This window comes from Nerophis ophidion, linkage group LG05, assembly GCF_033978795.1.
Source record: "Nerophis ophidion isolate RoL-2023_Sa linkage group LG05, RoL_Noph_v1.0, whole genome shotgun sequence".
Taxonomy (NCBI): domain Eukaryota; kingdom Metazoa; phylum Chordata; class Actinopteri; order Syngnathiformes; family Syngnathidae; genus Nerophis; species Nerophis ophidion.
Window position 1 is genome coordinate 30803742 of NC_084615.1, and position 21895 is coordinate 30825636.

General features: G+C 38.6%; 1 protein-coding gene across 1 annotated transcript in view; it reads right to left on the minus strand.

Moving 5' to 3' along the window:
- Positions 1-21895, minus strand: part of akap12b (A kinase (PRKA) anchor protein 12b) — a 115754-nt gene that overhangs the window by 60697 nt on the left and 33162 nt on the right. The window contains exon 2 of the mRNA XM_061900546.1: positions 2176-2242. Within this exon, the coding sequence (XP_061756530.1) occupies positions 2176-2242 (67 nt within the window). The remainder of the gene's footprint in view (positions 1-2175; positions 2243-21895) is intronic.

Here is a 21895-nt window from a genome sequence, read left to right on the forward strand (position 1 = left end):
AAAGTATTTAGTCAGCCACAGATTGTGGAAGTTCTCCCACTTAAAATGATGACACAGGTCTGTAATTTTCATCATAGATACACTTCAACTGTGAGAGACAGAATGTGAAAAAAAAATCCAGGCATTCACATTGTAGGAATTTTAAAGAATTTATGTGTAAATTATGGTGGAAAATAAGTATTTGGTCAACCATTCAAAGCTCTCACTGATGGAAGGAGGTTTTGACTCAAAATCTCACGATACATGGCCCCATTCATTCTTTCCTTAACATGGATCAATCGTCCTGTCCCCTTAGCAGAAAAACAGCCCCAAAGCATGATGTTTCCACTCCCATGCTTCACAGTAGGTATGGTGTTCTTGGGATGCAACTCAGTATTCTTCTTCCTCCAAACACGACGAGTTGAGTTTATACAAAAAAGTTCTATTTTGGTTTCATCTGACCACATGATATTCTCCCAATCCTCTGCTGTATCATCCATGTATCCATTTTGGTATAAATGGACATGGCGATTGATCCGTGTTAAGGAAAAAAAGAATGAGGCCATGTATCGTGAGATTTCGAGCCAAAACCTCCTTCCATAAGTGAGAGCTTTGAATTGTTGACCAAATACATGTTTTCAACCATAATTTACAAATAAAATCTTTAAAATTCCTACAATGTGAATTCCTGGATTCTTTTTTCACATTCTGTCTCTCACAGTTGAAGTGTACCTATGATGAAAATTACAGACCTCTGTCATCATTTTAAGTGGGAGAACTTGCACAATCGGTGGCTGACTAAATACTTTTTTGCCCCACTGTACATATATATATAAATATATACATCCATATACACACACACACACACACACACACACACATATATATGTATATATGACTTTAATTTTTGTTGAGCTTAAATTTTATCTTACTAACTAAATCAGTCACAGTAACAATCTGAATGTTATGTTATCACTGCACCTTAACCGTGATCTAAACACGGAGGTGAAGCACCACCCAACGAACGACGCGCGCACCAGGTGTTTGCTGCCGGGATGTCGCCTTTTCTCACGGCGAAAAATCGTCCTAGCTTGTCAGGAGAACAACTTGCCATGGCTTTGAACCTGATTTTTATAAAAAGTTGACTTTCCTTTGTCTATTTCTGCTTGCTTGTGGCTCATTAGTAGCAAGTGAATTGCACCCAAGTTCCCCTTGCTACGGCACGGCACGGGGGTCAAATAGAAATAAAAAATGAAAAATGTCTGCCGTTATTGAAATCTATAGTTCACGCGGCATTATCACGTTAACTTTGACAGCCCTAATATATATATATATATATACATATGTATATATATATATATATATATATATATATATATATATATATATATATATATATGTATATATATATATATATATATATATATATATATGTAAATAAATATATGTATATATATATATATATATATATGTATATAAATATATATATATATATATATATATATACATATATATACATATATATATATATATATATATATATATATATACACACACACACACACACACACACACACACACACACACACACACACACACGTATATGTTTTGTCTTGTCCTCCTCTTTTCCCCACAATTTCCCTTTGGGTCTTTTTTTTTGTCTTCTTCTTTCTAACCCCTCCTGCACCAGTCCGACTGCACCAAACATTACATATCCATACATTTATTGAGTCAAATACAAATAAGGCAAAAGAGAAATATCCCACACTTCTCTTTTGTAAAGTAAATCTGTACAGCAGATATGTCCATGTACATCATCAATGATATTTGCCTCGGCGGCTGGACAGGAGAGATTAAAAAAAAAAAAACTTAGGACGTCCTGCGGGCCAGATTGTGTACGCTGGTTGGCCGGATTTTGCCCGAGGACTATAGTTTGGGGGCCCCTGATCTAGAGGAAGGGGAAGCCCTGGTTGGCTCTATAATGTTATACATCTTCCTGAGAACACGCATTCTCTGGTCAATTTTTTTTATTTATAGAGTTACATATGTCTGGAAAAAAAAAGATGACCACTGCAATGGATGCTGGTTCTCAGGAAGATACACACAAAAGCTTACCTACCTTCCAAAAAAAGAATTCCAGACACACACACACGCACACACACACACGCAACCACAAGGTATATAAACATCACATACCTTCTGCCAATGTATTATCCTCTGAGTGTCCATTCAAACTTGTCAGACTGGAGATTTGTCCATTCTTCTGCAAAGGCGGAAAGAAAAGGGAGAAATGTTTTACTAGAAGCACATTAAGCAGCTCCAGGCATTTCTTTACACTTAAAAGTAGCTATCCAGGTTTCTTTTTTAAAAAAATATGTAAAAAAGCTGCATTTCTTAGTCGTGGGTGCAAAAGATCATCTTGGAAGTGTAGTTTCCAAAATAGACATTATACATGTGAGCAACTGTCCAAATAAGAGTTTTTCACAAAAGTGCAAATCGTTCTTAGGCGTCATTTCAGTTTGCCTGGTAATCAATAGTTGTACGGTTTAACTTTCAGATGTTGTCCGAAACTTTCACAAGTATGCAGAAAAATGGAAGTGCATTGAATGTTCTTATGTATTGATCTTTATTTGAATATATAAACAACAATGACACTGATAGAATGCTAAAAACGTTATGACAGACCGCCTTAAAAAAACAGAATGGAATTTAAATTTTTGTACTGATTGAGACAACCAGAATGTATATGAAAATAAAGAATGTGGGATTTACAATATTAACTATGAACGATAAAACACTGAATATTGACAACATATAAAGGTCACACCCCCTCTCGATTGACATATTTCACAATCAAGCGAAACGCAACAAAAATGCAACAAACAGCGAAATATGAACGTGAAGGGTAAAAAAACCCACCTACAATCTGATATATGTGATATATCACTAAGCTTTAGAAATTTGTTGTAAATATTCTTCCGCGTCTGTCCCTGATACCTGCATTTCAGGCTGGCCACTCTGGAAACACTGTGTGGAAACGCTCCTCACCCACACTGCTTGGTGCCTCGTCTGAGCTGCTGTGATTTAGATTACCAGAGTAACTAATTAGATTACCATAGTAACTAATTAGATTGCCATAGTAACTAGTATATCATGCAAAACCGCAGATTCCAAACATTAAAATACTTTGTATAGTTCAAGACATGTGGTAATTTGGTAACATCACTGCACATTATAATGAGAGCTACAGTTTCCATCTTAAAGATCTAATAAAATTATTTGGGTATGTCCGGCTGGCCAGATTGAAAAGCTTAACGGGCCGCATGTGGCCCCTGGCCCTTGATTTGCCCAGGTCTGGACTAATGACTCCATAACAAAGTGATTTACATGATGGAAGTTTGGCATATGTTACAATTGTTTAGAACATATCAACAATTCAAAAACACAAACACTGTCCATTGGACAATTTTTTCAGAATTGCACAAACAGCACTAAAAGAAATGAGCTCTGATAATTTCAGTTTGGTCTGCAGGTGTTCCAAGCAAAGGAGGCGATGTATTTTTCCTCAAAGCGGTCCAAGCAAGATATAAATGTCACTGTAGAACATATAGGGCATAATGACTGAGGCTTCTCTGTGGGAGAAAGCTTAAATTGGATGGAGCAAGGCCAAGGAAAGCCTTGTAAATCAAGGTCATCAAATGAGCTCATGTGCGCATACAAAGAAGGCGCTGACATAGAAACAAAAGACAATGCAAACTATAATCATATAAGATATGATGACCTGTTCTGCAATTGGTGGTTATGTAGCAAAAGAGGAACCTTCATCTTTAGCTTCTACAATAAAGAGTCAGTGTTACTACTAATGTCGAAATAAGGAAATAAATAATGCATGAATGCTTAATGTCCAAACTCAGAAAAATGCAGGTGTTGAATATCTGTAACACAGGTGTCAAACTCAATCCCCAAGGCCCTGATCAGGTCCGCCACATCAATTTGTGTGGCTCCCGAACGCGTGGACATATGTGTAAATAAAGTACATTACCTTTTCTTAACAAATGTATTACAAAAATAAATGTACCGCTTGCGATTACATATATTTACACTTTAATCATCTCTACTGAGATCAAAAAGTTCTCTCAATCAATCAAAGTGTATTTATATAGTCCTAAATCATGAGTGTCTCAAAGGGCTGCACAAGCCACAACGACATCCAAGAAAAAACTCAACCAAATGGGTTGACAATTAGAAACCTTGGAGGGGACCGCAGATGTGGGGACCCCAACCCTGGGCGAGGTGCAGTGGACGTCGAGTGGATCTAGTTAAGGGTGTGAGAGTCCAGTCCATTGTGGATCTAACATTAAAGTGTGAGAGGTTGTGAGTTCAAACTCAGGCCGAGTCATACCAAAGACTATAAAAATGAGACTCATTACCTCCCTGCTTGACAGTCAGCATCAAGGGTTGGAATTCGGGGTTGAATCACCAAAAATAATTCGCGGGCGCGGCCAACGCTGCAGCTCCCTTCACCTCCCAAGGGGTGATGAATGGGGATGGGTCAAATGCAGAGAATAATTTCACCATACCCAGTGTGTGTGACAATCATTGGTACTTTAACTTTAATAATGAAACAAAATATTTTGTCATTATACATTTCAAAACAATGTTATTGTTCAAATAACGATAAATACCTAAATATCTGCTTGACTTACGATTTCAAAGCAAGTAATCCAACAAACTGTTCATGTAAAACTTTTACAGTAAACATTTTTTCCAGAAAAATCCACTATCAATATAGAGTAATAACATAATATAAAACACAACAACCGTAGATTTTACAATATAAAAAATGTGCATGATTTTTTACCTAAAAAAACAGTTCTATCGTTTTTCCATTCCATTTAATTTAATTCCATGTATTTTTTTCATTTTATATGCTTTAAAAAAAACAAAAAAACGGCAAATATTACGATAAAATTGTGGCGACTAAGCTGCCAATTTTATAAAGTAAAATCTAAAGATTTGTTTTAAAGTGCAGCGTACGTAAAAAACACACAATTATACACGTTTTATAAATACACATTTAAATTCATACTGTGTATTATTCACTGTTAAAAGTGGCCCTATCGGAGATCAAAACACACCCGACTCATCGTGTAAATACAAACTTTTTCCTATCGGCGTATTACGGATACGGCAACAGCTGACTGATTTTCAGTCGTGTAATTTGTTGTGAGTTTACGCACTGTGTTGGTTTCATTGTTTGAACAAGGTGATGTTCATGCACGGTTCATTTTGTGCACCGGTAAAAAAAAACATGGTAACACTTTAGTATGGGGGACATATTCACCATTAATTAGTTGCTTATTAACATGCAAATTAGTAACATATCGGCTTTTAACTAGTCATTATTAAGTACTTATTAATGCCTTATTCAGCATGGCCTTATTATAACCCTAACCCCGACCCCAACCCTAACCAAATAACCCTAACCCCAACCCTAACCCTAACCACATAAATCTAAATGAAGTCTTTATTACTTAAAATATGTTCCCCTAGTGTCCAAATAACTCAAAATTAAGTCTTTGTTACTTATAATATGTTCCCCACACTAAAATGTTACCAAAAACATATAACTTTGTCTTGAATTTGAAGAAAAAAAAAAACATTTTAATTTTCACTAAAGAAGGGTTCGGTGAATGCGCTTATGAAACTGTTGGAGTTTGGTACCTCCAACAAGGTTAAGAACCACTGCACTAAGTATTTTATATTCTTGAAAATTAAGTCGCCTTTGAGGGACCGTGGTGGTCCAAGGGTGACAATTTGGATGAGGTGGGCTGACAAAAGAGGGAAGAGTCAGGTGTTGGGGGGTGGGTGTCGGTGGGGGCGGCTTGTGTCTGTGGAATTTTGGAGGAGAGGGCAGGGAATCCAAGGAATGCCAGTCATGTGGTGGACTAGGGCAGGGCAGGGTCAGTGCAAGGCCAAAGGTCAAGCGGATGGTTTGCATGTCGGGTCTGATCAGACGTGCTGATGGCCGTAGAAAGGCAAAAATGACAGAGGGTGTGTGTGGTCCTGATTGCGCTAGGTTGTTCAGAAATAGGTGTGAAAAAAAATCAACAGCTTGTCCACTCGCTGTCTTCTTCTGCAGCGACTTTTCCTCGACAAAATAAACATATGCAAACATTATTCTGGATATTTCAGCCATTCCAAAGCGGCAACATATTTGGACGATACCCCTGTCTTGCATTTTTGTAGCACACATCTGCTTTTTCTCCCAAAGCAGGGTGTCTTCTCAATGGTGTCATTTTCCAGTGTTTCACGAAGGAGGAATTTGTAGTCCTTGCTATTGTACGGCTGTCAGTCCAAAATGCTCACTGCCAGGAGAAAACACTCTCCTGGGGTCTCTGATTCACTGATAAGGCGGTGTTCAGTTCTGGGTCATGTTAACTTGTTAACACACTCATTGTGTGTGTGACTTGAGCCCTTCTTTCTATCAGCTCAGAGAGATTCTGTCTATTCTGGTGTTGAACGAGTCGAGCTCCGTCTTCTGCCACAGGAACTACTAGAAACTAGAAAACACACCCACCGCTTTTGTCTCGGCGGGGTCATTAGCATACACACACAGAAACGTCATCGTGAGGTAATTTAGTAGAAATTATCCCAATTTTTGGACAATTGGTGAAAGTTTCTAGAAAATCCGCCCATAACTTTTTGAGTTCTGTTGCTGGCTAACTAACTAGCTGACAGACAAGCGAACCGATGACAACAATGACATAACCTCCTGGCGGACGTAAACATATAGGAGTGGAATACACTGTAGTGTTAGAACTCTTTATGTAACACACTTGCTCTCATGGGGCATTCAAGGAAACTGGGAGGTAAGGGCCTTTCAAGGACAACCTTGAAGCATTCCAGTCGAAAGTAAACAAAAAACATGGCAGATGACCAAATTATGTTCAATGTGTCTATGTGAATAAAATATATATGTATATATTTTTTTACTTACAGATTTTACTTTTATGCAGATATACAGTGGAACTTCATTGAATCGAAAATACTGAACTTCCACGACATAGTGAATTTCTAAACAGCTAAAATTATACACAAAGCAAAGTATAATCTGCTACCCAAGAATGTACAACAATTCTTCTCAACAAAAGAGGAGAAATATAATCTTAGAGAATAATGTAATTCAAAACATTTGTACGCACGTACAACACTTAAGACCTTCAGTATATCAGTACGTGGAATTAAATTATGGAATGGATTAAGCAAAGAAATCAAACAATGTACCAATATGATCCACTTCAAGAAACTCTTCAAACGCAAAGTGTTTACAAAGTACAAAGAAGAAGAACCACGATAAACACTCTGAGTTTATTTCATCCACCCATTCATTTTCTAGATAACCTTACTCATCCCACCATATGAAATATAACTTACCTCACCAAATATTATTTATTTATTTCATTATTATTACTTATGGAGTGCATTGTGAATAAATTGAGAACAGGAAGTGAACAAAAGTTTTAGCATCTGTTATGTAAAAGAAAAGGGGTAGGATTAAATAAACTCTGCTTCTTCCTACTTCTTTTCGAACATGTTGAATAGAGAAACTAAAAATTGTGATGTATCATGTTGTTTGCATGCATGTTGCAAATAAACTCAGAGTCAAACTCCAAAGGTTCAGCCAAATTAATAAAAACTGCAATAGCAAGTTGCCTACAGCTAAAAGTGTTTATTGACTCGGTGCTAGTTAGCGACTCGTAGACTTGTAGAGCACACATACGTCAGGTGATTTTGGGGTTAACGTTTACAAACATAGGCGTTAATCAAAATATTAACGATATGACAAAGAACATCTTTTTTTCTTTGAACATTTCGAATTTATTTTGATTTTGCAATTTTTTTGCAGTATTACAAAAATTGACAATTACTTATTAAAGGTTATTCCGTTGTCCTCACTAGTGTTGTCCCGATACGAATATTTCTGTACCAAAATGCATTTAGTTACTTTTCAGTACTTCTTTGATACTTTTCTAAATAAAAGGGGTCCACAAAAAATTACATTATTGGCTTTATTTCAACAAAAAAATCCTAAAATACATCTTAATACATTAAACATATGTTTCTTATTGCAATTTTGTCCTTAAATAAAATAGTGAACATACAAGACAACTTGTCTTTTAGTAGTAAGTAAGCGAACAAAGGCTCCTAATTTAGCTGCTGACATATGCAGTAACATATTGTCATTTTCTATTCTATTATTCTGTCAAAATTGTTAAGGACAAGCTGTACAAATTGATTATTATTCCACTTGTTTATCTACTGTTAATATCTGCTTACTTTCTCTTTTAACATGTTCTATCTACACCTCTGTTAAAATGTAATAATCACTCATTCTTCTGTTGTTTGATACTTTACATTACCAAGTTGCTATAAATATTAAAATCATAATATACATTTTTTAAAACGAAAGAAGATTTTATATCAATTTAATCATAGTAGTATCGACTCTATACGCTCCTGTACTTGGTATCATTACAATGGATGTCAGGTGTAGATCCACCCATGGCATTTGTTTTCATTCAGGAACGGCGTCATTAGCGGGGACGCCGGTAAGCTGCGGTGTGTAGTGAAGCATATTTAGCTATTCCTCGTCCTGCAGGGATGATACTTGTAAGAAACTCACTTTATTTGTCGCCATGGAGGCAAGGATTAGTGATTTAGAAGTAGCTAAAACACTGCCGACGGACGTTTGCTAGCCATGTCTTAAAAGAACCTCTTCCTGAGGGCATTTCAGTGTTATAACTTCACCTTTGTCTTTAGTTTTTAAGCCAAAATGCGTCCGTTCTACCTTTCCTGTCTACACACTGTGTCTGCTTGTAAGTACTCTGTGATTGTGCGCTCTCGAACATGATCGTCTGCTCGTAAACCAGCAGACGATGTGACGACGACTGAAGGAGATGGCGGTGGGGTGGGAGACCGGTACTTTTTAGAGGCGGTATAGTACCAAGAATTGGATTGTACAGCCATGCTAGGCGTAGTCAACAAACCTGAATGTACCGTATCAACAAAACATCAAGTTAAAATGTGAAAATTATAATTAAATAAGTACATTGTACATTACAACATTCATTAAAACTGAAAAGATATTACAAATAATTGACTAAAATAGAATGACAAAACTATTTGAAAAAAAAAATGAACTATTAATAATAATTAAAGTACCATTACAAAATAAAAAATAAAAAAAAAATAAAAAAAATAATTAAACATCAAATCGAAATAAGTGTCTAACGCAAGAGCGTAAATTCGCATGGTCATCTGTGACTAAGCTGCCAAGAGATAGTACCAAATATGATTCATTAGTATCGCGGTACTATACTAATATCGGTATACCGTACAACCCTACTCCCCACCCCGCCGCAAAAACAAAAAATGCAGGTTATCACAACTAAGACCTAAAATCGAACCAGGCCCAAACTGGTAGGGTTTTTCAAATTGCTGAATTATTTTCTTAGACAAGTTCAGCTTCCAGTTAAACATTTTTCTGGTCTGGCTCACGCCATTGTGGTCCACCACAAAGACTTGAAGACAGACTTAGACAGTCCACCAAAAGGGCATAAAAAAAACAAGGTAACAACATCTGCTTTGGGAAAAACCACAGCGAGGAAAACTGGGGTTTGTTTTTGGTCTGGTGTTAAAGTATTGTGACACGATGGTTTGGATCAGAGTGGTCTTGTGCATTAAGAATAAGTCTGTCTAGGATTACTGAAGTAATCCTCCTAGCACCGGCTGATACTTGGGGAATCCTCGCAGGATAAAGCATTACATTAAAGGCCTACTGAAACCAACTACTACCCACCATGCAGTCTGATAGTTTATATATCAATGATGAAATATTAACATTGCAACACATTTCAATACGGCTTTTTTAGTTTACTAAATTACAATTTTAAATTTCCCGGGAGTTTCGTCTTGAAAACGTTGTGTAATGAGGACATGTACGCAGGACGTCACGGGTTTTTAGGAAGTATGAGCGTTATGCACACACACAGGTAAAAGTTGTCTGCTTCAACGGCATAATTACACAGTATTTTGGACATCTGTGTTGCTGAATCTTTTGCAATTTGTTCAATTAATATTGGAGAAGTCACAGTAGAAAGATGGAGTTGGGAAGCTTTAGCCTTTAGCCACACAAACACACGGTGATTTCTTGTTTAAAATTCCCGGAGCTGAAACCTTTCTATGGATCAGAACGCGGTCAAGCCAACATGGATTACGACCACATGTCAACCAGCAGGTTTCTGTGAGAAGATCGTGGTTAAAAAGTCGCCACTTACCGGATATCAGCTGAGCTTGTGTCGTCCGTACAGCTGCCGTCGACACCCGTGAGACACTGTGCGTCAAGACACCCGTGGACAAACCCCTCCGACTATCAGGTAATATTACACTCACTAAAACACTAGCAACGCAATAGAAAGATAAGGGATTTCCAAGAATTATCCTAGTAAATGTGTCTAAAAACATTGGAATACGTCCCAATGCAATCGCTTTTTTTTTCTTTTTCTTTTTTTTAGTCCGCCGCTACAATATCCTCAAACACGAATCTTTCATCCTCACTCAAATTAATGGGGAAATTGTCGTTTTCTCGGTCCGAATCACTGTTTTTGTTGGAGGCTCCCATTAAAATCAATGTGAATATGCGAGGAACCATCAACATGTGACGTCATCGTCTGCGACTTCCGGTAAAGGCGAGACTTTTTCAGGAAGTACCAAAAGTGGCAAACTTTATCGTCGATTTTCTCTACTAAATGCTTTCAGCAAAAATATGGTAATATCGCAAAATGATCAAGTATGACTCATAAAATGGACCTGCTATTCCTGTTTAAATAAGAAAATCTCATTTCCGTAGGCCTTTAAGAAGCCTCCCTTGTAGTAAAATTGCTCAATCATCGCACTTTTCTCTCAATGCTTTGATTCTGCCGGCTTCATTTACTTTTTGGCTGCAGCCTTCAGTGGCCAAAAGAGAGACGACTTGCTGTCTCCTAAATCACTCCACAAAGGCCGGCAGAGGAGATTTATATCTCTTAAAGCTAACAAAGAGCGGGGGGACACTAATGGAAGAGAAGAGGCTCGCTGTCTAATTCATTCATACAATGAAAACATGATGCAGAAGTCAGTGGGGAGGGTCTCAGATAAACGGACGCGACAGTAGCAGCATCGCGACGGGAGCTAACAAGCTTAGAGATACAGGGTTGGGGTGGGTCACGGGTTCTTTGCCGTAGTTAACCCAGCAACCTTTGACCTCAGAGGTGTGGACAGTGTCAGGGGCAGACGACAGGAGGATGACGCCGTCGGAGCCGTGGCTGCGACTGGCGAAGATAAACACAGAGAAGTGGAGCTCCACCACAGACACTATCAAAGAAAGACTGTTGTTATTCAGAGTGGTCTTAGCTTTATCATTTACATCGGGGGTGACAAACTCATTTCGGATGGAGGCAAATCTACTCCCATGTAGACCGGACTGTTAAAATCACGGCACGATAACTTAAAAATAAAGACAACTTAATTTTGTTTTCTTTGTTTAAAAATAGAACAAGCACATTCTGAAAATGTACAAATCAGTATTATATCAGTTATATCAGTATTGTATCAATATATCAGTATTAATAATATAATATGTCAGTGGTTCTCAACCTTTTTTCAGTGATGTACCCCCTGTGAACATTTCTTAAATTCAAGTAACCCCTAATCAGAGCAAAGCATTTTTGGTTTAAAAAAATAGAGATAAAGAAATAAAATACAGCACTATGTCATCAGTTTCTGATTTATTAAATTGTATAACAGTGCAAAATATTGCTCATTTGTGTAGTAGTCTTTTTTGAACTATTTGGAAAAAAAGATATAAAAATACCTAAAAACTTGTTGAAAAATAAACAAGCGATTCAATTATAAATAAAGATTTCTACACATAGAAGTAATCATCAACTTAAAGTGCCCTCTTTGAGGATTGCAATAGAGATCCATCTAATTCTAAACATTTTTCACAAAAAAAGAAATATTTAACATCAATATTTATGTCAACACTGAATTATTTTCACAGTTTATGAACTTACATTTATATTTTGTTGAAATATTATTCAATAAATATATTTATAAAGGATTTATGAATTGTTGCTATTTTAAAGATATTAAAAAAGAATCTCACGTACCCCTTGGCATACCTTCAAGTACCCCCAGGGGTACGCGTACCCCAATTTGAGAACCACTGTAATATGTCATTATATATCATATACTGTATATATAATATGTAAATATTACATATATGTTATATTTTATATTGTTACTACGGTACATTTTTAATCTACTTTATACCCTGCATTATCCTTTCCATCCTTACACTTTCCATCCTTTGTAACTGAGCTACTGTGTGGAACAATTTCCCTTGTAGATCAATAAGTTCGTCTAAGTCTAAGACTATGTCTAAGTCTAAGTCTAAATTATAATGTTGTTGTTTTTCTAAACTTACATGTTGCGGTTAATAGTAGTATATCTTTATTTGTCGTTATTTATACTTTCTGAATAAATTATGTGATTAATATTCATCAATCAATTCATTGGTGTTAATTTTCAATCTATCAAGTTAAAAAAATATCAAAATCCAAACAGGATGTTATTTATGTAGTTTGCTAATTTTCTTTGACTGGTGCACTAAAACATCATGTCGTTTTTTTGTGTGTTTTTTTTTTACATATGTAGGATCACCTACAAAGATACAAAGAATTGCTATTGGGACATCTAGTGGACACATTAAGAACAGCCGTTTCTTTCATTCAAAAATTTCGGCTCAGTTTTGTGCTCCACAAACTCATCTCATGGGCCGGATAAAACCTTACAAAAATACGATACAACAATATGGATGTGTAGGACACATGTGTCAGGGTTTACCCACCCCACTGCCCATTCATGTAAATAAATCCCATGCAAATCTTCTAACAAATGAAGATTTGTCTTTATTCACATTTAAATTAAATCCAGGTCACAGGAAAACAAGCCCAGTAGTAGGTTGAGGAATTCAAGTTCTAAAGTTGGCATAATATTGAAGCGCAGCATAAATGTAGACGTTAGCTTAGCTGTCTCTGTTTTTTCTTGCTAGCAGGAATGTAAATATTTATTTTTATATTCATTAAAAATAATCTTTATGAATGTTAACTACATGTTCATGCGAATGTATGAGAAGAAAATGAATCAGAGTAGACATTGTTAGGCTGGCTGCTAACAAGGCAACGTGTTGTGTCAGCAAGGACTAGTACATATATGCACAGCTATTAATTTAACTGCTTTAACAGACAGTCTAAGGGCTTGTGTGTCAAACACTGCCACATTATCCCCGCCCTCATGTCTATTCACCCCTGGCAGCCTCCAATCTATTATCTCTGACCCGAGAACATAGCAAAGATCAAAGACAGGGGGCCACGAAGGACTCCTACTGTCGACAGGCCATTTAACTCTCAGCTCTACCTGTGTGTGTGCGTGTGTGTGTGTGTGTGTGTGTGTGTGTGTGTGTGTGTGTGTGTGTGTGTGTGTGAGTTACATCTACATTCATCACTGTGTCATTGGTTTTTACAAATATGTCTATAAATCAGTCTCTTTTTGGTCAAAAGGGGTATTTTATTAACCTGACTCTTGCCAGATCCTTGTAGTTCGCTGAGCTCCACACAAGGATCTGGGAGTTCTCAATAGGAGATGTATTTCAGAAGGCGGGGCCTTGTGGGAAAAATCATTGCGTTTGATTGGCTAAACCACTTGTCCGTTTTCTTGAATGTCGTGCTACTTCAACCACTCACATCGAAATCGACCCGTGACACCATACTTGCCAACCCTCCTGGATTTTCCGAGAGACTCCCGAAATTCAGCGCCTCTCCCGAAAACCTTCCGGGACAAATTTTCTCCCGAAAATCGTAACACGCGCCTGGTTATTGACTCCAACCCAATATATTACACCGTCGACAAGCAAAATGAAGAAATAAGCTTGCAAGTTCTATAACGATTGGAAACAAGAATTTCAGTTCATCCAGGAGAGTTCAAAGTGGAAGGGGTATGTTGCCTGTAAATTTTGTAGAACAGACATCTCCATTGAACACGGTGGCCGAACGGATATACTCAGTCATGAACGGTCAGCGAAGCACAAAGCGTCCGCAGCGCAGCATCGTTCACAACCCAGTATTATGGCCCACCTCACATTATGGAGAGCCGATGGTGTATCTTATGCTGAGACAAAGATGGCTATTCTGATAGCTGGAAGCAACATCCCGTTCTCATTTGTGGATGTCTGCAACAAATCGGAGATCGCTCGCCAATACGAAAATGGCAGAACAAAGGTTACTCAAATAGTGAAAGGTAAGTGTTTTTTTTTTTTTTTTTAGTAACCAACAAGCACAGTACAGTTAGTAGAACAACTGTGTTTTTATTACTGTGTATTTGATAGGTGCTGTCGGAAATTCAACTATGTATATATATATATATATATATATATATATATATATATATATATATATATATATATATATATATATATATATATATATATAATAAAATAAATATATATAGCTAGAACACACTGAAAGTAAGTCAAGTATTTCATATATATATATATATATATATATATATATATATACATATATATATATATTAGGGGTGGGCAAATTAATGCGTTAATTATGAGTCAACTCATCAATCTATTAACGCCGACAATTATTTTATCGCACATTAGCGTATGTTGTTTACATGCTTTTATTTTGTTAACGCCTTTTCTTAAGAAGATGGCGTCGCCCGGCGTCGAGGGGCTCTTGGTACCGCCAGACAATTCTGGATGTGGATAGATCGGGCCGTTTTGGACTGAATGACGCGTGCTTGCTAGACCGGCTAGCTAGCATGGGCATACTTTGCCGGCTACATCCAGCGGCTTGTGAAGCAGCGGAGTATATGTGTTGTCTGTCTATTTATCAATAATGCAGACGAGGCGTGTTGGCTGAGTTCTTAACGTTTACTTTCAGAGCGTGCATATCACAACATACAAGATGCCGTCATGGCGACACAACCTATACCGGGCTACCGCGCATGCTCGTCACTCCTGTTGCATGCTGGGTAGGGTAGTTCTTTTATTCCCTGGCTCACAACATCACAATATAGTACCATGTATATGCGTTCAGTTTATCACAGCACCAAACAAACAATCGGAAAATTCCCATCATATCAATTCCTAGATATGGTCATAATTATTTTAAGTGCACTACGCAGAATAAACACAACATTATTAATATTGCTACTACGGATAATTTGATCAAAAATTCCCTAAAACAGCCCACTACCTATAATATAGGTTTTTTAAACATAAGATCCCTGATAAAAAAAATGTTTCTGCTGTTACCTCAGAAATTGTCTGTTCAGATGTTATGATTGTGGCTCAGAGATTTGTATGTAGATTATATTTATTTTCCATAACAAACAGGATAACTTAAATACCCTGGCAGTGGTAGTAATAAGCTTAAATGTTTGTATTTACATTTTTTGAGTTGATTTTCATAAAATATGCTATTTAACTGCTACTGTTTAACAAGGACTGATTTAAATTGTGTTTGCACAACAAATGTTTTGGCGCTTTTGTTCATGTGGGGGAATATTCCAATAAAGGTGCACTACACTCTACTTTTGAATTCATTATTGGGCTTTGCGTATACAATGCAGTTAATCGCGATTAATCAGAGAAATAGTGCGATTAACTTCGATTAAAATTTTTAATTGTTGCCCAGCCCTAATATATATATATATATATATATATATATATATATATATACATATATATATATATATATATATATATATATATATATATATGAAATACTTGAGTTGGTGAATTATACGCCACCCCTCTTAAACACGCCCCCCGCCCCAACCACGCCCCCAACCACGCCTCCGCCCCATCCCCGACCACGCCCACACCCCCACCCCCCACCTCCCGAAATCAGAGGTATCAAGGTTGGCAAGTATGCATGACGCTGATGACAGCGATGCTGCGAAATCCAAAACAGAACAGCAGACATGTTGGATAACGACATAGCGAAAAGTTCTCTCTTCATCTTTTAAATGATTAATATTCGATAGATTCGACAAAACAGTTGCAAAAGTGGCGCTACGTCACATCTATGAAATCCCTCCCGGCGATACTGATTGGTTCATTATTCTTTGCCATCTGGAAGGAGTTTGCAATGCCTTCGAGCCCAGATCCTTGTGGAGCTCATCGAACTACAAGGGTCTGGCGAGAGTCAGGTTAGTATTTTAAGACTCATGCGAAAAAAAAGCAGGCTTTGCTACACAAAGTAAAATAAAATATCCGTCAGTTAGAGACAAATATGGGAGCTGTAAGTTTGACAATTTAGTTTCTCTTTGAGGAAGAGGCTAACCTAAGATGACGATTAGGGCTGTCTCGATCCAATATTCGTATCAGGTATCGGTAAGATATCAGCAAAAAAAAAAAAAAAAATTTCTGATATTAAACTAACACTACACATGGGAAAATACCAAAGAACTCAGGATAAGGCATGATCTGATCATGACAGATATAAGTTCTGATACAAGCTTATATCTTGTAAAGCTGGACAGTTAGATAACATCAAAATGTCCTCCAATAAGCTCACACGTTTGCTCTTTTCTCATATTTTAGTGAAGGTGCAACAATACAACAGCTTAGCAACTAAATTAGACATACTTAATAAGTGTCCTTGATTGAACAATATTGCAGTCTAAAACAGTGTTTTTTAACAGCACACCAGTGTGCCGTGAGATACAGTCTGGTGTGCCGTGGGAGTTTATGTAATTTCACATATTTGGGTTAAAAATATTATTTTCAAACAAGTAATTATAATCCGCAAATGTGCCATTGTTGAGTGTCGGCTTTGTTTTAGAGCTCGGCATAGTAACCATGTAATACTCGACTACAGCGGGAGGCAGTGTGCAGGTAAAAAAGTATCTAATGCTTAAACCAAAATCAACAAAAGGTGAGTGCCGCTAAGAAAAGGCATTGAAGCTTAGGGAAGGCTATGCAAAACAAAACTAAAATTGAACTGGCAACAAAGTAAACAAAAACAAAATTCTGGACGACAGCAAAGACTCCACTTCGAGAGGAGCCAGATGAGGTGGTTCGGGCATCTGGTCAAGATGCCATCCGAACGCCTCCCTAGGGCACGTCCAACCGGTAGGAGGCCACAGGGAAGACCCAGGACACATTTGGAAGACTGTCTCCCGGCTGGCCTGGGAACGCTTCGAGATCCCCCGGGAAGAGCTGGACGAAGTGGCTAGGGAGAGGAAAGTCTGGGCTTCCCTGCTTAGGCTGCTGCCCCCGCGACCCGACCTCGGATAAGCGGAAGAAGATGGATGGATGGATGGATGGATGGATGGATGGATGGATGGATGGATGGATGGACATCACAGACTTACAGCATGTGGAGCAGACGGCGTCCACAAAGTACATCCGAACATGACATGAAACTGCTAGAGGAAAATACCAACAAAATAGGAAAAGTCCCCAAAATAGCAGCGCAAGACAAGAACTAAAACACTACACACAGGAAGACACCAAAAAACTCCAAATAGGTCACGTTGTGATGCGACTGGTCGTGACGGTACTTTGAGACAAGAGCTATAGTGATGCATGCTTGGTTATGGTTTGAATTCATATCAAACAATTGCAAAAACAGCTTTTTATTGTTAATATCAGCTGCTGAGTTAAAACTTTTTATGTTTTCTGCTGGCTGTGTGCCTTGGGATTTTTTTCAATGAAAAAAAAGTGCCTTGATTTAAAGACGGTTGAAAAACACTGGTCTAAAACACAACATGTTTGTTAATATAAAGAAGTATCGAATAACCATAGTTGTATATTATTTACAGATACAAAGTCTCCAAGGTAGATATAATTCCAAGATGGCGGCGCCCGGACGGGCTGCGCTCTCGAGGAGCTCTTGCTAAAGATGGAACATTTGGCAGAAATACCGGACAATTCCACAAACTTTATGGCTGGCTCGCATCGTGGTCACTCCGTGATCACGTACGACCGCCAGACACTTCTGGATGTGGACGAATCGGGCCGTTTTGGACTGATAGACGCGGGCGTGCTAAACATGCTAACTAGCATGGGAATACATCGGCGGCTACATCCAGCGGCCTGTGAAGCAGGGGAGTCTAGTAGCAGCGGGGGCCGTCTACGGAGCAGACGCCAGCGGTGTGATCGGAAACGCGGATGCCGAGCGGGGCTTAAAACAAAGCAGAAGGCTAATCCCCACAGAACACCACTTTCCTCCATCCCGAAGACGGATTTAGATGGAAAATGCGAGACTACTGGTCTGGGTAAGGAGCCAGTTAAATTAGAACAAGTTTTTTCTGCTTTGAGTGTTTCAGAGTTGGACATGTGTTCTACTGAGGTGGCTAACTATGATGCGTGCAGTTTATCAAAGCAACAAACAAACAATCGGAAAATCCCCGTTACTGAGGTGGCTAACCATGATGCGTGCAGTTTATCAAAGCAACAATCAAACAATCGGAAAATTCCTGTCGTATCAATTCCTAGATATGGTCGTAACTATACTAAATGCACTGGGCATAATAAACACAACATTATTAATATTGCTACTATGGATAATTTGATCAAAAACTCCCTAAAACAGCCCACTACCTATAATATAGGTTTTTTAAACATAAGATCATTGTCTCCTAAAACGTTGTTAGTTAATGATATCATCAGAGACAACAATCTTAACGTCATCGGTCTCAGCGAAACCTGGCTTAAACCAAACGACTTTTTTGCGCTAAATGAGGCATGTCCTCCTAACTTTACACATGCGCATATTGCCCGTCCGCTCAAAAGGGGTGGGGGGGTCGCACTAATATACAACGAAAACTTTAACCTTAGTCCTAACATAAATAATAAATATAAATCGTTTGAGGTGCTTACTATGAGGTCTGTCACACCGCTGCCTCTACACCTGGCTGTTATCTACCGCCCCCCAGGGCCCTATTCGGACTTTATTAATGAATTCTCAGAGTTCGTTGCTGATCTAGTGACACACGCCGATAATATAATCATAGTGGGGGACTTTAATATCCATATGAATACCCCATCGGACCCACCGTGCGTAGCGCTCCAGACTGTAATTGATAGCTGTGGTCTCACACAAATAATAAATGAACCCACGCATTGCAACGGTAATACGATAGACCTAGTGCTTGTCAGGGGCATCACCGTTTCCAAAGTTACGATACTCCCGTATACTAAAGTATTGTCCGATCATTACCTTATAAAATTCGAGGTTCAGACGCATGTTCGTCAAACTAATAATAATAATACCTGCTATAGCAGCCGCAACATTAATACAGCCACAACGACAACTCTTGCTGACCTACTGCCCTCGGTAATGGCACCATTCCCAAAGTATGTGGGCTCTATTGATAACCTCACTAACAACTTTAACGACGCCCTGCGCGAAACCATTGATAACATAGCACCGCTAAAGTTAAAAAAGGCTCCAAAAAAGCGCACCCCGTGGTTTACAGAAGAAACTAGAACTCAGAAATTATTATGTAGAAAGCTGGAACGCAAATGGCGCACGACTAAACTTGAGGTGCACCATCAAGCATGGAGTGATGGTTTAATAACTTATAAACGCATGCTTACCTTAGCTAAAGCTAAATATTACTCAAATCTCATCCACCGTAATAAAAACGATCCTAAATTTTTGTTTAGTACGGTAGCATCGCTAACCCAACAAGGGACTCCTTCCAGTAGCTCAACCCACTCAGCTGATGACTTTATGCAATTCTTTAGTAAGAAAATTGAAGTCATTAGAAAGGAGATTAAAGACAATGCGTCCCAGCTACAACGGGGTTCTATTAACACTGACACGATTGTATATACGACGGATACTGCCCTCCAAAATAGTTTCTCTCGTTTTGAGGAAATAACATTAGAGGAATTGTTACAACGTGTAAATGGAATAAAACAGACAACATGTTTACTTGACCCTCTTCCTGGGAAACTGATCAAGGAGCTTTTTGTATTATTAGGTCCATCAGTGCTAAATATTATAAACTTATCACTCTCCTCAGGCACTGTTCCCGTTGCATTCAAAAAAGCGGTTATTCATCCTCTTCTTAAAAGACCTAACCTCGATCCTGACCTCATGGTAAATTACCGACCGGTGTCTCACCTTCCGTTTATTTCAAAAATCCTTGAAAAAATTGTTGCGGAGCAGTTAAATGAACACTTAGCGTCTAACAATCTATGTGAAACCTTTCAATCCGGTTTCAGAGCAAATCACTCCACGGAGACAGCCCTCGCAAAAATGACTAATGATCTATTGCTAACGATGGATTCTGATGCGTCATCTATGTTGCTGCTCCTCGATCTTAGCGCTGCTTTCGATACCGTCGATCATAATATTTTATTAGAACGTATCAAAACACGAATTGGTATGTCAGACTTAGCCCTGTCTTGGTTTAACTCTTATCTTACTGATAGGATGCAGTGTGTCTCCCATAACAATGTGACCTCGGACTACGTTAAGGTAACGTGTGGAGTTCCCCAGGGTTCGGTCCTTGGCCCTGCACTCTTCAGCATCTACATGCTGCCGCTAGGTGACATCATACGCAAATACGGTATTAGCTTTCACTGTTATGCTGATGACACCCAACACTACATGCCCCTAAAGCTGACCAACACGCCGGATTGTAGTCAGCTGGAGGCGTGTCTAAATGAAATTAAACAATGGATGTCCGCTAACTTTTTGCAACTCAACGCCAAAAAAACGGAAATGCTGATTATCGGTCCTGCTAGACACCGAACTCTATTTAATAATACAACTCTAACATTTGACAACCAAACAATTAAACAAGGCGACACGGTAAAGAATCTGGGTATTATCTTCGACCCAACTCTCTCCTTTGAGGCACACATTAAAAGCGTTACTAAAACGGCCTTCTTTCATCTCCGTAACATCGCTAAAATTCGCTCCATTCTGTCCACTAAAGACGCTGAGATCATTATCCATGCGTTTGTTACGTCTCGCCTCGACTACTGTAACGTATTATTTTCGGGTCTCCCCATGTCTAGCATTAAAAGATTACAGTTGGTACAAAATGCGGCTGCTAGACTTTTGACAAGAACAAGAAAGTTTGATCACATTACGCCTGTACTGGCTCACCTGCACTGGCTTCCTGTGCACTTAAGATGTGACTTTAAGGTTTTACTACTTACGTATAAAATACTACACGGTCTAGCTCCATCTTATCTTGCCGATTGTATTGTACCATATGTCCCGGCAAGAAATCTGCGTTCAAAGGACTCCGGCTTATTAGTGATTCCCAAAGCCCAAAAAAAGTCTGCGGGCTATAGAGCATTTTCCGTTCGGGCTCCAGTACTCTGGAATGCCCTCCCGGTAACAGTTCGCGATGCCACCTCAGTAGAAGCATTTAAGTCTCACCTTAAAACTCATTTGTATACTCTAGCCTTTAAATAGACTCCCTTTTTAGACCAGTTGATCTGCCGTTTCTTTTCTTTTTCTTCTATGTCCCTCTGTGTATCGGCTGGGGACATCTCTGCGCTGCTGGTCCGCTACCCTTGGGATGATTTCCTGCTGGCTCCGCTGTGAACGGGACTCTCGCTGCTGTGTTTGGACTGGACTCTCGCGACTGTGTTGTATCCATTGTGGATTGAACTTTCACAGTATCATGTTAGACCTGCTCGACATCCATTGCTTTCCTCCTCTCCAAGGTTCTCATAGTCATCATTGTCACCGACGTCCCACTGGGTCATTATTGTCACCAATGTCCCACTGGGTGTGAGTTTTCCTTGCCCTTATGTGGGCCT